A 22093-nucleotide genomic window follows, 5' to 3' on the forward strand; every position below is an offset into this window, starting at 1 on the left:
CTTTTGTTCGCGCTGGTTATGTGAACAAAAGTACGCGCGCGCGTCTTTTCTTAAAATCTGACCCTATGGGGCGGATTTTAAAACCCCTGCGCGCGCCGGCGCACCTATTTTGCATAGGCCGCCGGCGCGCATAAAGCCCCGGGATGAGCGTAAGTCCCGGGGCTTTCAAAACGGGGAGGGAGGGGGCGTGTCCGGGGGCGTTCCCGAAACGACGCAGCGTTTCGGGGGCGGGCCCGGGGGCATGGTGCCGGCCCGGGGGCATGGTCGAGGCCTCCAGACCACGCCCCCGGGACCAGAGGACGGAGCGGGGCTGCCGGTGACGCGCGCAAAGTTAAGGGGGGGGGGGGTTTAGATAGGACCGGGGGGGTGGGATAGGTAGGGGAAGGGAGGGGAAGGTGGGGGGAGGGCGAAGAAAAGTTCTGATGTGTTAGAAACTCAACAAAAGCAAATTCTTAATATAGAAAATCATGTGACTCAGGTTGAGAAAATTCAAAACCTACAAATTAAGGCAGAAGGAGAAATTCAAAGAAAGATTGAATTTTTAGAAAATCATATTCGTGCCTTAAATTTGAGAGTTATGAATTTCCCCAAAATGGATAAAATAAGTCCAATAGAATTGTTTAGGTCTTATGTTATGCCAGTACTAGGGATACCAGAAAAATGTATGCCAACTATAACAAAAGCTTTTTATTTAACTATAAATACAACAGCAAAAAATAGAGAACAAGATGGCCCAGGGGATAGGGCCACAAGTAAACATAAGACGGACATGGATACATCTATGAATTTATTGGACTTTCTGATGAAATCACAAGAGGAAATGTATTGATAATCGTGCCACACTGTTGGTTACCTTTGCATTCATTTCAGACAAGGAAAACGTATTAAAGTATTTTTTCAGAAATAGAGGGAAGAACTTCTATGGGCAAAAAATCTGGATATACCCAGATTTTGTTAAATCTACACAATTAAGGAGAAAGAAATTTCTAGCCTATAGGAAAAGGGTCATTGAAAGTGGAGGACAATTCTTATTAAAATTCCCTTGCAAATGCTTTGTAAAATTTAAGGGGCATATTTATGTGTTTACAATCCCTGAACACCTTGGCTTATTGTTGGGTAATTAAGGACAGGCAGAAGAAAGTAAATGAGGGGGGAATCTACTTTTTCACTTTATCTGTTTATTACAGTAAAATTTAACGCTCCAAGTAACAGTACTTCTCCTATTTTTCCTCTTTGTTAATACAGAATAATTATGTTATTTATATAGATGTTTAGTAATGTTCCCTTCTTGTATTTTTTGCTTATACTCTGTATTATTTCTTGATACAAGATGATCTTGTGTAATGTATAGTTTTATAATTCAATAAATAAAGAATTTTAAAAAAAAAGGTTCCAAACTCCAAAAAAATATTGAAAAACAGAAGACACATCAAATAACACCCAATGATTAAACTAACAAGGATAAAAAAATCAACCGCTCTGCATACATGGGAACTTTGATTTCCAGATGCCCTGAGATTGCCATAGATTAGATGGCTACTAGGAAGAGAGGGCTGTTGCACACAGACTTTTCCCTTTCTCTCTCATTCTGACCCACACACGCTGTCTCACTCATGCACACACACATGGCTCTCACTCTCACACCCTCTCCCTCTCAATCACACACAGCTTCATTCACTCACACAGGCCCTTTCTTTCTCACCACACACACACACACATATTCTTTGTTTCTCTCTCACACACCTTTACATAGGCTCCCTTTCTTTCTCACTCAAACACTCATACAGGCTCCTTGTCATCTCTCTCTCACATACACACTCCCTCACAACCTCCCTCTCTCTGTCACACTCACATACATGGACCCTCACACCGTTTCTCCATCTCTATTTCACATATGCACATCCCATCCCAGAGGCTCCCTCTCTCACACAAACCCTCATGCATGCACACAGGTTCCCAATCTCTCACTCAGATGCAAACTCCCTCACACTGGCTCCCTCTTTCTCTCACGCAAACACACTCCCTCTCTTTCTCACTTAGGCTCACAGGCTCTCATGTGCTCTCATTCTGTTCTTCTGCAGCTCTGCCAGGCTTCTCTCCTCTGTGTCTTTAGCTATGGGTGGGATGGGATCCACCCACAGTCCCACCAGTCCTAAATCTTTGGATGCGAGGAAGACTGGCATCTTTCTTAATTTTCTACCAGAAGTAGGAGAGGTTTGGCTTGCAGCTCCACTGGGCCTCTTTCTTAATCTTTGGCTGCAAGTGGGATGGACTCATTCGCAGCCCCATCAGGCCTAACTTTGGCTGCCCTAGAGATTTTACCGCCCCCTACTGGTTTGTGCCTAATGGACCACTCCAGCCCTGGCTGCAGCCAACATGAGGTCATACCAGTTGTGCTGGCCTTCAGAAATAGGAGCTCTAACTTGCTCTTTTACCTTACTCTTGTCTCATTCTGGACTTTCACATATTATTGTGCTGCCCAGACTTGGTACTGTCAATATTAGGGCTTTAAAGGTGGCCATTAACATATATAATTTTTTTTTTCTGTTTTGTGATTGATGGCAAAGCATGTATCTCATATTCTTTCATTGATTTAGCTTTATTTTCTTCCTGGCAGCTTCCTCCTGCTCCTTTGGGCCTGCAGCTCAATTGGACCTGCACTAACTGGGGATACTTTACATAGAGCTTTCATCTACAGTGACCCTGGGAAAGGGGGGAGGTGTATATTTTTATCCCTTCTCCCTCCTCATCTAGCCCAGCTATTGCAAAGCTGGTCCCCCCCAGCTTGGAGCCACAGGCTTCCCAGAACTTGATACAAGTGCACCCCTGAGTCAGCTAGCAGGCATCAGTCATGAGCGATGATGGGAAATTCTTTCCTCCTGGGCGGACGTGAATGCGGTCTCCCTAGAGTCTCTGGCTCCTGCTGGCCCCTGGGGAGAGGAGGCAGGTTTGGGCCTTGAACCTGGGTATCCTGCATGGCAGCAAAGAGCACCATCGTTGGGCCATTGGGCAAAACCAAGTTTCCATTTTTATTTTATCGTCTTGTGTTTTATAGTTGTTGATCATAATGCCTAACAAACACATACGCAAAAACTATTTTGAAATCAACAGATCATCCTCTGCATGACAGTATAACTTGGGAGCTAGTCCCTAATATATTAAGTTAGTGCAATAAAAAGGTTATCAGCTTGTTGCCTTTTATTTCAATACTTTTATGTGGACTAACATGATAGTCCCATTGAGGCAAATTTTAAAAGCCCTACATGCGTAAATCCAGCCGGATATTAAAATCCGGCCCATAATATTCATTCAGGTATGTGCCCTAGAAACATTAAGGGGCAGATTTTTAAAGCCCTATGTGCACTGAGCCTATTTTGCATAGGCCCGGTGACACGTGCAAGCCCTGGGACGCGCGTATGTCCCGGGGTTTTGTGAAAGTGGGGCGGGACCGAGGCCTCCGGCACAGCAACCATACCGGGAGATCGCGTACCGGCACTTGGCCGGCGCATGCAACCTACACCTGCCCAAAGGCAGGCGCTACTTATGGCACAAAGGTTAGGGAGGTGGTTTAGGTAGGGCTGGGGGTGGCGGGTTAGGTAGGAGAAGGGAGGGGAAGGTGGGGGGGGGGGGGGGTCGGAAGGAAAGTTCCTTCCGAGGCGAACAGGAAAAGCCATCGGGGCTCCCCTAGGGCTCAGCGCGCACAAGGTGCACAAGTTTGCACCCCCTTGCGTGCACCGACCCTGGATTTTATATCATGCTCGAGGCTGTGCGCGCATGATATAAAATCAGGTGTAGATTTGTGCGCTCCGGGTTGCGCGCACAAATCTACGCCCGCGTGTAGGTATTAAAATCCGGCCCTAAGCTTCATGGCAAAGGAAATATATATATATATTAGGGATGTGAATCGTTTTTTAACGATTAAAATTATCGTCCGATAATTTTAATATCGTCTTAAATCATTATAGAACACAATACAATAGAAATTCTAACGATTTATCGTTAAAAATCGTTAAATCGTGTTAGTGCGCACTAACGGGAGTTAGTGCGCACTAACTGAAAATGATACAAATTGACACTTTCCAGGTCAGTAAAGGTCAGTTAGGAATGAATATGTGTTCCTATTGGCTGGCTGCCCTCTTATCTATTGATGTTAACCAGGTTCCCACTGAGGTGATGGTTGGGGTGATGGGAAATGGAAATGGAAACTCAGGAACACTAACAGAAAATGATACAAATTATTGACACTTTCCAGGTCAGTAAAGGTCAGTTAGGAATGAATATGTATTCCTATTGGCTGGCTGCCCTCTTATCTATTGATGTTACCAAGGTTCCAACTGAGGTGATGGTTGGGGGGATGGGAAATGGAAACTGTTGGTACTTGACAAAAAAAGTAATGTGATCAGTCAATATGACTAGAACCTGTGCCCTATTCCTGATACCAGGGGTGTTGTGATCTTCCTGCACTCAGTGCCCTATCCCTGATACCAGTCTGAGACAGCTCCCTCCCTGCATTACTAGTGAGAGGCTGGCTTCACAGACAGGGGGGAGCTGCCTGACCCTCACTCCTGACTTCCCCCATGTCCCAGCTAGTGAATGGTGTGTGGGTGAGGGGGGGGGGGGAGGATGGTGAAGTCTGAGACAGCTCCCTCCCTGCATTACTAGTGAGAGGCTGGCTTCACAGACAGGGGGGAGCTGCCTGACCCTCACTCCTCCGGGGTATTGTGATCTTCCTGCACACAGTGCCCTATCCCTGATACCAGGGGTGTTGTGATCTTCCTGCATGCAGTGCCCTATCCCTATTAATACCAGGAGTGTTGTGATCTTCCTGCACGCAGTGCCCTATCCCTAATACCAGGGGTGTTGTGATCTTCCTGCATGCAGTGCCCTATCCCTGATACCGGGATGTGTGCAAGAAGATCACAACACCCCCCGGTATCAGGAATAGGGCACTGTGTGCAGGAAGATCACAACACCCCTGGTATTAGGGATAGGGCACTGTGTGCAGGAAGATCACAACACTCCTGGTATTAATAGGGATAGGGCACTGTGTACATGAAGATCACAACACCCCTGGTGCCAGGGTTAGGGCACTGTGTGCAAGAAGATCACAACACTCCTGGTATTAATAGGGATAGGGCACTGTGTGCAGGAAGATCACAACACCCCTGGTGTCAGGGTTAGGGCACTGTGTGCAGGAAGATCACAACACTCCTGGTATTAATAGGGATAGGGCACTGTGTGCAGGAAGATCACAACACCCCTGGTGCCAGGGTTAGGGCACTGTGTGCAGGAAGATCACAACACTCCTGGTATTAATAGGGATAGGGCACTGTGTGCAGGAAGATCACAATACCCCTGGTATCAGGGTTAGGGCACAAGTTCTATTCACATTGACTGATCACATTACTTGTTTTGTCAAGCTACCAACTGTTTCCATTTCCCATCCCCCATATACTGTCAGTGGGAACCTTGGTAACATGAATAAATAAGAGGGCAGCCAATAGGAATACATATTCATTCCTAAACTGACCTTAACTGACCTGAAAAGTGTCAAATTGTATCATTTTCAGTTAGTGCGCACTAACTCCCAGTTAGTGCACACTAATCGGAAAAAACGATTTTTAACGATTTTTTAACTAAAAAATCGTGCCTAACACGATTTTCTTGCCCTGCCACACGATTTCTATCGTTAAGACGATATGGAACACGATTCACATCCCTAATATATATATATATATATATATATATATATATATATATATATATATATATATTCTCCATTCATTCTATTGCAAATAATCTCCTCCAAGAAAAGTATGTGATAGAGACAAGGTAATTAAGATGCATTTTAATATTAATAATGCAAGATTTAAGAAGCTGAAATAAGAAAAATCAAATGCTTAGAGATATTCTATGCCCTAAATGAACCTTCAGTTGTGCAGATATGTGACGCTTTTAATTCAGCACATATGGTTAAAAACAGTGAAAGCATCACATATTGAAGGCCATATTCAAAGGCATTTAGCTGGATAACCTGTGAGTTATCCGACTAAATACCGACTTTTCAATATCTTAGTGTTTATCTAGTTACAATTTAGTCAAAAAAGTAAGGGGCGTTCCAGGGCAGGGATCAGTTAGCCGGGAAATTTATCTGATATTTTAGCTAACTCCAAACTCTGATATTTGGAGTTAGCTAAATAAGTTTTTGGGCTAATTCTAGCTGGACACAAAAGTAGGGTTAAAGTTATCCAGCCATGTGTTCCTGGGTGTCTTTTAGCTTAACTGGCTATATTCAAAAGAATATAACTGATTTAATGGTCACACAAATAAAAAAGAGCAGCAGAGCGAGCCTGGTAATCCAATCACCCACCCCCTATCCAAATGAGGCCAAGCCCCTCCCCTCAAGCCCTGAGCAAGTAAAGTTTTAAATTGTAAGGCCTGCCCAGCCAATCAGCTCCCGCTCCTCCTGCCCCCTCTTAATGTTGTTAAAAATGACTTAATTGTCACCCCCTCCATCCACTCCGCCCAATGCCTTCCCAGACCCCTTCTGCCCCAGCTAGACCTTCCTAAACCTCTAAATGCAACCAAGAGCTCAGGGCTAGACCCTTGCTCTCTCTCCCCCCCCCCCCCCCCCCCCCCCCCATCTTGTAGTACTGGAAAGGTGTGATATTTCCACATGTCCGTATCTTAACAGCCTTATATTTTTGTTTGAAATTTAGAAGCATTGCTTTTTATTCTTGTATCCTCTCCCAGGGCACACACGTGTTTCAACCGCTTGGATCTCCCGCCCTACCCATCCTATTCCATGTTACATGAAAAGCTGTTAACAGCAGTGGAAGAGACTAGCACCTTTGGACTTGAATGAGGAAACCGAGACACATCTGACGTTTTCCAGGCTGAAGAAGTCATGCTCTTTAGCCACGGACATAAGTTGTTGTTTTATTTATCACATACAGAACTATAACTTTTTTTTTCTTTTTTAATAAATCAGGATCAACAATAAGAAAAAAAAATGCAGTGCATGAAGAAGTGTCTCCCTGTCAGATCCTGCCTTCGTGCTTTTGTTCTGGGTTCTCAATGAACTGCTAACCTGTATGCAATATAAACACAATAGACTTGAAAGGTTTCTCGCTCTCTCTCTCTCTGTACATATATATATCTATATATCTATATATATAGATATATATATATATCTTGGCATACCTCCATCAGCACTGAATGAATTGGAATGCAAGTTAAGCTACACTTGACCAAATGTTAAACGTTTATTTCAGCCTCTGTCAACCAGAAGCATCAGGATGTCCAAATCAATTCGGATGTTCAACCATTTGTCACTTGGCGGACTAAGATATGCACCATGAGCTCATCAGGCATTTCTTTCTTTTCACCATCCATGGTTTCTTCCACATCTCGTTGGTGACACACACGATTGAAGCTGCGGGTTTCATTCTCAGAGCTCAAGTGTCCCCTCCATCAAGGGCATCAGCTGGAACAGTCTCGGACGTGTGGTGTAACGAAATACGTTTTAAGAAAAGAAATTGGCTAAACCCTGTAATGCAATGCAAAATATTCTATAGTGATTGCCAGGTGCTGTAACTTTAAAACAACTTGCACTTCAGAGATTTTGGAGGGGTATCTGGTTTGTAAAGTTTGCCACACACGAAACACAGTCAAGCTGGCTGTCTCCCTATGTAGCATGAAGGACACACCCTTTTTCTTTTATCCTCCCACCTGTCCTCCACTCCTACACCACCACCTAATATTGTATAAAAAGGGAAAATAGGAAACAATGAAGAATGTTTTACTTTTGAGTCTGTTTATTTGATATTCAATGTTTAAGGTAAGCCCCCTTTGTAATTGACTAATAGACAATCCCATACTGATATCTGAAGCCATTTACAGTATTTTCTGCCAGGTTGGATTTTTTCTATTATTGAAATATAACCTTTATAACCTCAGAACTATGTGTCCACATGGTGTTATAGCAATTGGATTCCATTAGAACGTGACGCTGCAGAGAATGGAGGTGCCTAATAAAAACGTATGAACCTGAATCTTTGCTTTAAAAAAGTAATGTAGCAGTTCAAGCCCACTCTATGGCACACCAGGTTCTACCCAACTATAGATCCACCTCTTCATTGTATCATAACAGGGGATTCTATAGATCTGAGCATTTTGACAAATACAAATGCCAGCTCAAAAACAAATGTTTTTGCTCTTCAGTTTGTTCAACTGCACTGTGGCAATTCAGGCCTTCTTCATTTACTTTTGCTTGCCTTGTTTGCCAAAACTAATTTCAAAGGAAAAGTGTTTTGTCTTAACTGGGAAAAGAAAATGTAAAACTGCACTAGTCACAGGTCAGCAATACAGCTGACAGATCAGCAGATCTGTTCAAGGTTCAACATTATTGTTCTAATGTATGCTTCTTCAGGATAGATCTGAACCAGGCCTTCTAAATACCTGTTGTTAGAGACCAAAGTGTAAATCTTCATGCACGCTTCAGATCTAGAGTCTCTATTTATGTTGCTGATTGCAATAAAAATAGAATTTTGATTGTATCAGATCTGAGCGCATTTCACACTGAGATAGCATAAATGTAGCTACTAGTGTAGATAGAATAAAGATGAGAAACTGAATTGTAAGGCAGGGTAATTGCATCTCAGAATTCAGGTGACATAGACCACTGCTCATAAGGTTTATCACTATGCCAAGCGGAAACTTTCGAATGTTTGGCAATCACTCCTCTGGCACTATTTTCCATCTAAAACAATTGTAAATTATCAAGCAATTTACAGCTACAGGGGGACACGTTGTTAGCAAAAGAGCTGCAAGAAAACATAACATGAGAATAAAATCAAGACAAGAATCTGTTGTTAAGAAAGAGGAATTGTGTAGACACACTCTTATCTTGCCTTCTGTAGATAAATCAGCACTGCAGAACACCCAGGGCCATCTATGTTTCTCAGTGCAGGAGACATGGAATTATATGAAGAGTCAAAGTGCCTCTGCCTCTTCATTCTGGGGAATCATATACATGCACGGGGAGATGATAAAAAATAATCATCATTACTGGTTCGACATGATCACTCTGCACCATCAGACATTAATGTCCCAGAGAAAAACAAAACAATTTCAGTTAAGATCCAGTCTGTTTAATCCTTAGCATACCTCAGTATTAAACAGATTGCTTAAGTGGACTACTATGTGCAGTTTGGTCACAGGAATTCTGACTATGGTTTCGATTCCTTGGAAGGTTCTGAAACATAAGATGGTCCCTTTCACTTTAATAATTCACACACTGTATAGCCTTTTGCCCCAAATAGACAAAAATGTTATTTGTGGATAATGAAGAGCATAGCAAATATATGGGCCTAGTTCCCTGCAGCTTCCAATGTATCTGAAAACACAAGACATGGCTGTTATGATTTTTCTTGAAAGACATCACACAAGTCAGTAGCAGGAAATGTCCTCATTATTGGGCTAATTTTGCTTCTGTTGACAAAAAAAAAAAAATTACTGTCACATGATACTCAGGCTGTGCTTTCTATTCAATCTTATCACTGTAGAGGAATGTCAATAAAATCACTTTGTTATGGCACTGAGCATGCTGTTTATTACAAATACATGGTCTTAGGATGCTGTAGGATGTGTTGCAAAATATGTATGTCACCGATTACCTTGTGTATGTTTAACCTTCTGAGGTTTTTATTTTTGTTTTCTTATTACTACAAGATTTGACTGCATGTATACAGAGGGTGAGAGGAACCCTTTGGAAAGCAGGACTCCTAGCTATTATTCTTACAAAGCTCACAGAATATGACTTTAATGTGTGAGCTCAAAGGTATGCATTCCGGTTTTCCTAGCACCCAAACAGATGGATTCAGGACCAGTGGGTTATGCACCTTTACCAGCAGATGGAGACAGAGCAAACTGACATCACAGTATATATACTCCTGCAGAGACATCAGCCTGCCAGAATTCTCCGTCTCCAGCAGATGGTGGACGTGCATCTCCCCACTGGGGATTGCTTCAAATTTTAGACAAGAAATAATAAGGGATTTAATTTGACCCACTCTCCTACGATGATACCAAATGGTCCCTCCCCCAGGTGAGAATTTCTGAGGTGATATCCGTGGTCCCTCAGATGAGTGCCTTTGTCCAGTAGCTGGTTTTCTCAGTTGGCATGGACTTAGCTGATTAAATCAGCTGAAAGGCAACAGGTACAGGAAGCCGAACATGGCGGTGACAGTATATGCCCTCTCTCCCCCGCAGCCAGATACTGTCTCTATACTCATTTGGGAAAGGCTGAGGTCAGGTAAGGTTTAAAAATAAATAAATGAATAAATAAAAAGAGGAAAAATCAGAGACAGAGCAGAAGGGTTGTTTTTAGGCCTTCCCCTTCCTCTGGTCTCCATGCTCGGCATGCTGTTCCGACATTCGTTCCTGCTCCCGTGGGAGATTAAGGACTTGGGTAGCCTGGCAGGTTGAGCAGCCCGGGTGGGCTAGGCCCCCGCGATTAGGCTTTCTTTCTGTGCAGCATGTGGTAGGCCATGACAGCGTCTTCGCACATTTTTTTCTGCATGTTAGGCTGCCCTCTTCAGGACTGTTGGTGAATGCAAGTGCATCTGACTGTGTGTCCAAGTTGGGCACCCAGTTTCTTTTGGGTGTGCTACTTATGCACACAATCTGGAATACATTGGTTGTGTGCTTAAGTTTGACACAGTGAAAGTGCACCTAGTTTTGTGATGCCTAGCCTTGGGACACCTAATTTTTGTGTCTAAATTTTGTGTGTTTAAATTTTGCAGTGTGAATTTAGCTAGACACCTTCAGTCACCTGTTAAGCATGCTGGTGGCCTAACGGTGCCTGTGTCTAAGAAACTTAAGCGCTTTCCCTATGAGCTGCCTGCCATATTTGGGCAACTCAGCCTAGAATGCCCTCTAACTTGTGCCAGCACTGCTTAGAGGCTCAGAGAGAATTGTCTTAAGAACATAAGAACATGCCATACTGGGTCAGACCAAGGGTCCATCAAACCCAGCATCCTGTTTCCAACAGTGGCCAATCCAGGCCATAAGAACCTGGCAAGTACCCAAAAATTAAGTCTATTCCATGTTATCGTTGCTAGTAATAGCAGTGGCTAATTTCTAAGTCAACTTAATTAATTAATGGACTTCTTCTCCAAGAACTTATCCAATCCTTTTTTAAACACAGCTATACTAACTGCACTAACCACATCCTCTGGCAACAAATTCCAGAGTTTAATTGTGCATTGAGTGAAAAAGAACTTTCTCTGATTAGTTTTAAATGTGCCACATGCTAACTTCATGGAGTGCCCCCTAGTCTTTCTATTATCCGAAAGCATAAATAACTGATTCACATCTACCCATTCTAGACCTCTCATGATTTTAAACACCTCTATCATATCCCCCCTCAGCTGCCTCTTCTCCAAGCTGAAAAATCCTAACCTCTTTAGTCTGTCCTCATAGGGGAGCTGTTCCATTCCCCTTATCATTTTGGTAGCCCTTCTCTGTACCTTCTCCATTGCAGTTATATCTTTTTTGAGATGTGACGACCAGAATTGTGCACAGTATTCAAGGTGCGGTCTCACCATGGAGCGAAACAGAGGCATTATGACATTTTCCGTTTATTCACCATTCCCTTTCTAATAATTCCCAACATTCTGTTTGCTCTTTTGACTGCCGCAGCACACTGAACCGACAATTTCAATGTGTTATCCACTATGACGCCTAGATCTCTTTCTTGGGTAGTAGCACCTAATATGGAACTAACATTCTGTAACTATAGCATGGGTTATTTTTCCCTATATGCATCACCTTGCACTTATCCACATTAAATTTCATCTGCCATTTTGATGCCCAGTTTTCCAGTCTCACAAGGTCTTCCTGCAATTTATCACAATCTGTTTGTGATTTAACTACTCTGAACAATTTTGTATCATCTTCAAATTTGATTACCTCACTCGTCGTATTTCTTTCCAGATCATTTATAAATATATTGAAAAGCACGGGTCCCAGTACAGATCCCTGAGGCACTCCACTGCCCACTCCCTTCCACTGAGAAAATTGTCCATTTAATCCTACTCTCTGTTTCCTTTTAGCCAGTTTGTAATCCACGAAAGGACATCGCCACCTATCCCATGACTTTTTACTTTTCTTAGAAGCCTCTCATGAGGAAATTTGTCAAACACCTTCTGAAAATCCAAGTACACTACATCTACCAGTTCACCTTCATCCACATATTTATTAACTCCTTCAAAAAGGTGAAGCAGATTTGTGAGACAAGACTTGCCTTGGGTAAAGCCATGCTGACTTTGTTCCATTAAACCATGTCTTTCTATATGTTCTGTGATTTTGATGTTTAGAACACTTTCACTATTTTTCCTGGCACTGAAGTCAGGCTAACCGGTCTGTAGTTTCCCGGATCGCCCCTGGAGCCCTTTTTAAATATTGGGGTTACATTAGCTATCCTCCAGTCTTCAGGTACAATGGATGATTTTAATGATAGGTTACACATTTTTACTAATAGGTCTGAAATTTCATTTTTTAGTTCCTTCAGAACTCTGGGGTGTACACCATCTGGTCCAGGTGATTTACTACTCTTCAGTTTGTCAAGTGTGGAATACATCTGGACTGTGCTTCTAGGATGGTATTTTTTAACAATGACCACGCCTCTTGCTCACGTTTTACTTTTGTAGCTGCTCCTTTCAGTTTTTTCTATTTTTCTCATTTTATCAAAGTTTCCCTTTTGAAAGTTTAGCACGAGAGCCATGGATTTGCTTACTGTCCCCCTTCCAGTCATTAATTCAAATTTGATCATATTATGATCACTATTGCCAAGCAGCCCCACCACCGTTACTTCTCCCACCAAATCCTGTGCTCCACAGAGAATTAGATCTAAAATTGCTCCATCTCTCGTCAGTTCCTGAAACAATTGCTCCATAAAGTTATCATTAATTCCATCCAGGAACTGTATTTCTCTAGTGTGTCCCGATGATACATTTACCTAGTCAATATTGGGGTAATTGATGTCTCCCATTTTTACCACACTACCAATTTGGTTAGCTTTCCTAATTTCTCTTAGCATTTCACTGTCAGTCTCACCATCTTGACCAGGTGGATGGTAGTATACTCATATCACTATAGTCTTCCCCGACACACAAGGGATTTCTACCCATAAAGATTCAATTGTGCATTTAGTCTCATGCAGGATGTTTATCCTGTTGGACTCTATGCCATCCCGGACATAAAGCACCACACCGCCTCCCGGGTGCTCCTCTCTGTCATTGCAATATAATTTGTACCCCGGTCTTCCTCTGATTTTACTAAACCTGGATCTTCTCAGCCTGATGATGGCCTGGGTAAGAATATGTTAGGAGCGAAGCCTGACCTTGGAACTCCCTTAACTGGTTCATCAGCAGGAGACAGTAGCTCAGTGGGCGCAGCACAGGTGCCTTCTGGTTTGGACATAAATCCTTCTATCTTTTCTTGGGTAGAATTTTTTCAAGGATTGCAATTCTTTCTTCAGGCGCAGTCCTCAGCCCCGTCCAATCCTGTCAGGTCAGAATTGCAGGTAATGGCTCTCCCTCATCAGGTACTACTGTTAAGCGCTGAAGTACACCTAGATTGGCAACAGGTCCTCCCGATGGGAATCCAGATGGCACTAATGATGAGGCTGATCCTGACTCTGGAGGATGGGGAAATTCCTCCAGGTTTGGAACCATATAGGACTATGTTGCAGTCCTTTCATAGAGATGAGCTACCAGCTCTGGTTTCCCAGACGTTGAAAGTGCTGGGAGTACCTGAGCCAAAGAAAAATCACATTTCGGTTTCTTTGCGTAAAGCCTCTTATTTTTTCCGTGTTATGAAGACCATTCAAGAATTGATTGATCTTTGCCTGGAGGCAAATTTCAAAGGAGGTCGGGCTTTGGAAGACCTGTACTCCCTGGACCAAGTGATGAGAGAGTGTCTGCAATTTCCGAAAGGGGGTGCGCTTGTCTGTGCCAACTCTAAGCGGACGACAATCCCCATGGAGGGAGAAGTGGCTTTGAAGGATGTGCACAATAGGAGAATTGAGGTCATTCTTAAGCAAACATTTGAAGCAGTGGCAATGACCTTCGAGATAGCTTCTTGTTGTCCCCTGGTGGCTCATTCTTATTTACTTTTCTCTCAGGAGGTTGATGACTCTGGAGTGAATGCCAGGGCAGTTATGGAACCAGCCACTGCCTTTTTAGCAGATGTCGGCTGCAATTTGGTCTACACCTCAGCCAAAGGGATGACTTCAGTAATAGCGGCCAGGCATCAGCTATGGCTGAGAAATTGGTCAGCAACCTCCAAGGCTAATATTACAAAATTGCCCTTTAAAGGCTCACTCTTGTTTGGAGCGAGTTGGAGAAATTGGCTAGTAAGTGGAGCAAATCCCTGGTTCCTTGGTTGCCAGAGGATAAGAAACATATGCCGCATTCCTTTGGCATGAGGGGTCGTACCAGGGGATCCAATCATTTTTAACCCTACAGAGGAGCGCTTTCAGAGGACGCAACCTTTTGGTAGGTCTCAATCCTTTCATCCGAGACAGCCCAGGTGGGGTGTGGGCGCAGGTAGTGGAACCTCCCGAGCCTCCCAATGAAGGTAAATTGACCCACCCCTGGGAACAGGAGATAGGGGGCGCGTCTTTCTCTTTTATAAGAGGTGGGCTGAAATTACATGGGATCAGTGGATCCTCGAGGTGATACGAGAGGAATAAGCACTGGAGGTTCGCAGAGTTCCTCAGGACTTATTCATAGTGTCTCCTTGACATTCCCTACAGAAGAAGCAGGCAGAGGAGTGTACATTGTCAAGGCTCCTCAGTCTGAGGGCTGTGGTACCAATGCCATGTCTCAAGAAAATATGCGTCAATAATCGATTTATTTCTGTTATTGTTTGCAAGGTTTTGGTGGACCCTTGGACACTGTGGCTGCTGACCACGCCCACGGGGGAAGTCCCATGAGGGGCCACAGGTCAGGCTCAGCTTAGGACACACAACACAGATAGATCTTTTATTAACAGTATTGAGGAGCCACCAGAGGTGGCAGTAGTGAGCAGAGATGAAGCCCGGCTGGGATTGTAGTCCCTCAGGCTCTGGAACAGCGATCCCACAATGGCTGTGCTGTAGTGAAGAGAAACTGAGATAGTTAGTACAATGAAGTATATGCAGGGTTCTGGAATAGAGCCTCATTGGTTGAGTACTCACACAGCAGTTTCTCTTGGTAGAAATCACAGGAGCTGGAATAGAGGCAGGCCCTGGAGGAGCGAGTACCTGGTTCCATGGAACAGCTCTGAGAGAAGTAAATGGTAACTAACTGATGGTGTAGGCAGCAGTATCTTCCAGGCAGAAGTGGAGATCAGGCAGCGAGTCTGGGAACATGGGCCCTCGAGGAGCGAGTACCGGTTCCAGACAGTGACCTGAAAGAGAAGAGAGAGGCCCCCGAGGAGCAGGTACCCCAAATAGAATAAGTCCAATGATGGAAAGCCAGAGCAGCTAGGTATGGAGAGCGAATCCCATCTGTAAGGAGTTCCAGAACGAATACCTGACCTTGCTAATTCGATTAGCTAGCAATAGTGTAGGCTTTTTGTATCCAGGATGTGTGACGTCATCACAGGGGGACGCCCCTGAGGTTCGCGCCAAAGAAAGTATTTGAAGCAGGGTCGTGCAGCGCGCTCATCCTAAGGCAGCTGGACAGCATGGCGGGAGGCAGCGCCCAAGCCGGACCAGGGACGCCGGAGAGGACGGCAGGAAGACGCTACGGCAGCCAAACGTCCTTCAACCGCGGGAGGAGTCGCCAGAGATGTAAGGAGGGTGGAGTGGAGACGTCGGGCAGTGACAGTCATAACAATTTCATTGTGCCCAAGACAGAGGGTTCCTTTCATCCCATCCTGGATCTCAAAGGGGTCAACCGTCATTTGCGGGTGACTCATTTTCACATGGAAACATTGCACTCAGTGATAATGGCAGTGTAGTCGGGGGAATGTATGACCTCTCTGGATCTGTCTGAAGTGTACTTCCATAGTCCCATCCAATTGGCGCACCAGTGTTTTCTGCATTTCGCAGTGCATGATAAGTTTTGGGTGCTGCCTTTTGGTCTGGCCACTGCTCCCAGAACTTTTTCCAAGGTTTTGATGGTGGTGGTGGTGGTGGTGGTGCCAGAGTTGAGAAAGGATGGAATCCTGTTGCACCCATATTTGGGCAATTGGCTGATTCGGGCCAAGTCTCTAGAAGAGAGCCGCCTGGTGACCCGCAAGGTGTTCTCCCTGTTGCAGGAGCTTGGTTGGGTGGTGAACCTAGCCAAGAGCAGTCTTCAGTCATCTCAGTCGTTGTAGTATGTGGATGTTCAGTTCAACATGAAGCAGGGCAAGGTTTTCCTCCCAGAAGCCTATATTCAGAAGTTGATGGTGTAGGTGCATCTTTTGATGAACACTATACTCCCGACAGTGTGGTCATATCTGCAGGTACTCGGTTTGATGGCAGCAACCCTGGAAGTGATGCCTTGGGCGAGAATGCATATGCGTCCTCTTCAGCACTCCCTGCTGTCTCAATGGAGCCCGCAGTTTCAGGACTATTCGGTTTGGTTCCACCTGCCAATGGAAGTCTGCTCTCACCTCCAGAACATATAAGAAAGGGAATTTCCCTGAAATTGCCAGACTGGTTAGTACTCATAATGGATGTGAGCCTCCAGGATTGGGGAGCTCACTGTCAGGAACTAACAGTACAGGGGTGCTGGAGTATGGAATTGTCTCTCTGGAACATCAAAAGGCTGAAAGCCCGGGCACTCCGATTGGCATGCTTGCAGTTCAGCGACAGGCTGCAGGATTGAACAGTCCAGGTAATGTCGGTCAATGCGATGACAGTGGCTTACATCAATCAGCAGGGAGAAACAAAGAGCCAGCAAGTGTCGAGGGAGATAGACCAACTTATGGAGAGGGCGGAAGTGCATCTTCAAGAGATCTCGGCCTCGCACATTGCAGGAAAAGACATTGTAAGAACAGTCTTTCTCAGCAGGGAGAGTCTGGACCCAGGAGAATGGGTATTGTCAGATGAGGCACTTCAGCTGGTAGTGGATCACTGGGCTTCCCTTTCTAGACCTGCTGGCAACTTCTCGCAATGCAAAGGTTCCTCGATTCTTCAGTCACAGGAGAGATCTGAAGTCTTTGGGTATCGATACTCTTATGCAGGACTGGCCGGAGGACAAGCTGCTGTATGCTTTCCCACATGGCCCATGTTGGGCAGAATAGTTTGGAGGGTCGAGGGTCACAGAAGGATGCTGCTTTTGGTGGCACCAGATTGGCCAGGAGACCATGGTATGCAGATCTGTGAAGGTTCCTGGTAGATTACCTCCTTGGGTTTCCAGCGCACAGGAATCTGTTGTGGCAGGGACCTGTTCTTCACGAACATTTGACTCAGTTTTGTCTTACGGTATGGCCCTTGAGAGGGCTTGCTTGCTGAAGTGTGGAGATTCTACTGTGGTGATTGCCACCTTACTACGAGCAAGAAAGCTCTCCACTTTTTTTAGCCTATATGCAGGTTTGACGAGTATTTAAGACTTGTAAAGATTGAGGAGTGTTTCCTTGTTCAGTTAAGATCCTGCTCATTTTGGAATTTTTGCAAGATAGAGTGAATAAAGGGTTGGCCCTTAATTCCTTGAAAGTACAGGTAGTTGCTCTTGCCTGTTTCAGGGGGCAGGTGAATAGTGAATCCTTATCAGCTCACCCAGATGTGGCCCATTTCTTGAGAGGATTGAAAAATCATTGTTCTCCCTTGTGGTTACTGGTGCCCTTGTGGAATCTTAATCTGGTTTGGGATTTCTTGGCAGGTCCTTCGTTTCGACCAATGCACAGCCTTTCTGTGCAATTACTGACTTTGAAAATGGTGTTTCAGGTGGTGATATGTTCTGCGTGTCGAATTTCTGAGCTGCAGGCCTTGTCTTGCTGTAGCCGTTCCTTCGGGTGACTCCAGAATCGATACAGCTGCGTACTGTTCCTACTTTTTTGCCAAAAGTGTTCTCAGATTTTCACTTGAATCAGTCAATTTCCCTACCATCTCTGGATAGGGAAAGAGATGCAGAGGAATATCACCGTTATGACTCTTGGATGTCAAGAGACATGTCGTAAAGTATCTGGAGATTTCCAAACCTTTCCGAAAGATGGATTGCCTGTTTGTGTTTCATGGTGGAAGTTAACAGGGCAAGCCAGCTTCGCAGGCTACAATAGCTCGTTGGATTAAGGAGGTAGTCAAGGCTGCATACATGGATTCTGAAAAGCCGTTACCTAGTCAAGTTAGGGCTCATTCCACTAGGACTCAGGCAGTGTCATGGGCGGAAGTTAGATTACCTTCCGTCAACATTTGCCGAGCTGCAACGTGGTCCTCCTTACACACCTTTTCTAGGTATTATCGTCTAGATGTGCAGGCCTGGGAGGACACTGCCTTTGCACATGTGGTCCACGGGCAGCCTCCTGCCCTATTCTGGAGTAGCTTGGGTACATCCCACTGGTCCTGAATCCATCTGCCTGGGCACTAGGAAATGAGAAAATACTATTTACCTGATAATTTCATTTTCCTTAGTCCAGACAGATGGATTCAGCTTCCGAATGATTGGCTGCTGAATGATTGTGTTATGGTCCTCCTGAGTGGCTATGTGTTCCAGGAGTTACTGGTTAGTGTTAGTCTAGTCCCTAGACTATATTTTAATGCATTCTTTGCCTGAGTTCAGTATTGGCTGAGTACTGAAATGGTTATCTGTTATTAATCAAGTTTTTGCTAGTCTGTCCACAGCCGGCTTTTGAAGAGAATACTGGCAAGGCTGATGTCACTGCAAGAGTATATATACTGTGACATCAGTTTGCTCCATCTCCATCTGCTGGTAGAGGTCCTGAATCCATCTGTCTGGACTAAGGAAAAGGAAATTATCAGGTAAGTAGTAATTTAATTTCTCATTTCTGACAGTACCCTCAAAAGCACTCTGTCCTCCACCCTGCTATCCAGGGGAACACTCTGAAAACAATCAAGAAAACAACAAGCTGAGTAAAAGGAAGAACATCATTGCATTCCTAATTGTTCATTGATTTGGAAATTTGTGCTATTTAGGGATGTGCAGTCTTTTAAAATGACATTGAAATCACCAATGTATTTGTTTTGCCAATTCATGTTGTTTCCAATCCAAAATGACACAAAAAGCAACCATATTTTAATTTTGATTCTGCATTTTAGTACATAATAAAACCAGTTAGAATATGCCAAATAGTTTTGTGTGTGCTAAAAGGATTTAGCAAATGCTAATACACAGAAACAAAATGACAAAAGGAAAAAAAAAGAGAAAATAGTAAAAGAAAAATGAAAGAAAACTTTTTCCCATACACAATTCTAGCATTATCACATGTTAGGACATTTTGCATGTTTACTACAATGCTATATACACAGAGGCATTTCTGATCCATGCATTCCAGTCAGCCATAGAGAATATGGTAATGGTAATGTAATGATAATGGTAACTGATTTTTGCTATACTGCTTTTCAACATGTCAATAAACTGATTTACAATAAAACTTCAAAAGAAATCATACATCAAACACAATACAACATTATGAAACATAATCAAATAAAATTATACAAACTAGTAAAACAAAACTCATAATAAAAGCACAACCTAATAACAACAAAAAATAAACTGTGCCAGCAATTAATAAAAAACCTGACTGAACAGCCATGATTTAATATGTTTCCTGAACTTTAAGGAATTCCTCTCACTGCATACATCTAGTAGCAAATAATTCCAAAGAACTGGAGCTTGATATGGAAAAGTTGAGAGCCTAGTGTCCTGAAGAGTTGGTACCCTTAACAACTCCTTTTGTGAAGATCTTAGCAACCTAACAGGTTTGTAAGGTAATAGAAGGTTTGCTAAATAATCCGGTGTTGCATAACAAAGCGCCTTATAAGTAAGACAAAGAAGCTGAAACACAATTCTACACCATACTGGGAGTCAGTGTAATTCTCATAATAAAGGAGAGACATGGTCAGATTTAGAGGCTCCATAAAAAATCCTTCCAGCTGTATTTTGAAACAGTTGAGGTAGCCTGAGATTGGAGTCCATAATCCCTGTGTACAGTGAGTTACAATAGTCAATCCATGACAGCAACATTGCACAAACCAGCATTTTGAAAAATGCTTTAGATAAAAAAGGCGCCAATCTGTGAAGAAGGGCATAGCGACTTCCAATACAGACTGGAAAACCTACTAAGGAGGGTTTTAAATTTGGATCATCAAGGATGGCTGAACAAAACTCTACGGTAAGTGTAACATTAAATACTTCTATAGAAATGGGGAAAAAGAGCAATATCTGGAAAGCTATATACACTAATGGTCATAGTATGGGCAGGCATGGAAGAAGCTGATTTATATTTAGTGGCTATCACAGAGACATGAATCATGGAAAACGATGACGGTGATATAGTTATTCTGGCCTCCATTCAGGAAGGATCAGGTAAGAAGGAATGGAGGAGGCATGTATATATATAAAATAATATTAAAGCAACAGAATTGTAGGGCTTACGAGGTAAAGAGGAGGCACCATGGGTTAATCTGGAAAGAGAGAATGGAACATCTGTATATATTAGTGAAATGTACAGACCTCCATCACAGAAAGAAGAAATGGATAGAGATTTAGAGTGGATATCCACAAAATTGCTATGAAAGCAGAGGTGCTATTGCTAGGGGATTTCAAATCTGTTGGACATTGAATGGGACATCCTGGCTGTGGTGTCTTCTAGAAGCCCAGAGATCCTAGATTCTCTGCAAAGAGAACAGTTCTGTTAACTGGCCATGGAACCCACATGGAAAGGGGTGATACTGAAACTGCTCCATACCAACAGGGACAATAATATCTCTGATGTTGTAGTGGATGATCATCTGGGATCCAGTGATCACTGGATGGCATGATTCAGTATTAGAACTCAGGAGATGAAGGACCTAGACTTCAGAGAAACTAACTTTGTTAAAATGGGGGAGTACCTCAAGGAATTGTTAGCCGTATGGGAAAATCTAGGAGAAGTAGAAGATCAGTGGGCAAAACTAAAAGGAGATAGTATAAGGGCAACTAACATTTTGGTTAGAAATGTAAATAAAGGAAAGACAAAAAAGCAGCTGCTATGTGTAACCCCCCCAGTGTGCAATGCCTGCATGGGTGAGGCCATAAACTTATTTGTACTCTTCGTGGGAGGAACCCATGCTAGCTGTTCTACTTCCCTTCCTTCCCAGGATGTAGTTTCGATAGACTTCGGAATGAAAGGTGTCCTTTTGGTTCCCAGTGCGGGGTGGCCAATTCTCTCTTCCTGACTTCCTTTGGTGATGTTACTGTGTGTGCTGGGATGCCAAATAATGACTGAAGTCATTGTGTTAGTGTCCAAAAACAATTCTTAACTGATAACAATGAATGGAAATGGCACAACTCTTAGTCCACAGCAGCACAGTATAATATTTTGTTACAATTTCTTCCTCAATCTGTGCAGGAATGTCTAGCACCAGACCGGGGGAATCCTACCCTCCATGGCATGAAAAGATAGGGTCCCCAGATGGGCAGGGCATCCTTTGTATGGGTAGAACCACCCTTTCCAAGAGGCAAGAACATAACTTTATTGTCTCTGCACAGAGAGTGAAAACTCTCTCTCTCCCCAGAGTCTTTTAAGAATCAACAGATGGGTGTCCTTTTGAATGTTAGGCTATACCTTTAATCATTGTTAGATGATTCAAACCTTCTTTGTTTTTATGAAATCCTTTGGGCTTTTATTTGAATCCCTGATGGAAGGGATCCCCTGGAGCAGGACTTTCTAGGCCCCAATCAGGCAGAAAGGGCAGTCAAAACTTCCTCCTGGGTGATAAACTTAATCTTCTCAAAAAATGAAGATAACACTGTAGCATACACTTACAGCAGGTTACTGACACTCCCTTCCTCATTGAGGGTTTGGAGGGTAGGTCTTCCCTAACCTGCCCAGGCCCAGACCCAGGGTTCCCCGTTCCCTAGGCCCAGGAGCTGAACAGGCTCCTGTAAGTTCC

The 22093-nt window shown here is 43.7% G+C and overlaps 1 protein-coding gene across 1 annotated transcript in view; it reads left to right on the top strand.

The window, feature by feature from the left end:
- HECW1 (HECT, C2 and WW domain containing E3 ubiquitin protein ligase 1) overlaps window positions 1-8614 on the top strand; it is a 327850-nt gene extending 319236 nt beyond the window's left edge. The window contains exon 27 of the mRNA XM_029589548.1: window positions 6754-8614. Within this exon, the coding sequence (XP_029445408.1) occupies window positions 6754-6865 (112 nt within the window). The 3' untranslated portion in view covers window positions 6866-8614. The remainder of the gene's footprint in view (window positions 1-6753) is intronic.
- Window positions 8615-22093: the final 13479 nt, after the last annotated feature.

This window comes from Rhinatrema bivittatum, chromosome 2, assembly GCF_901001135.1.
Source record: "Rhinatrema bivittatum chromosome 2, aRhiBiv1.1, whole genome shotgun sequence".
In the NCBI taxonomy this organism is placed as follows: domain Eukaryota; kingdom Metazoa; phylum Chordata; class Amphibia; order Gymnophiona; family Rhinatrematidae; genus Rhinatrema; species Rhinatrema bivittatum.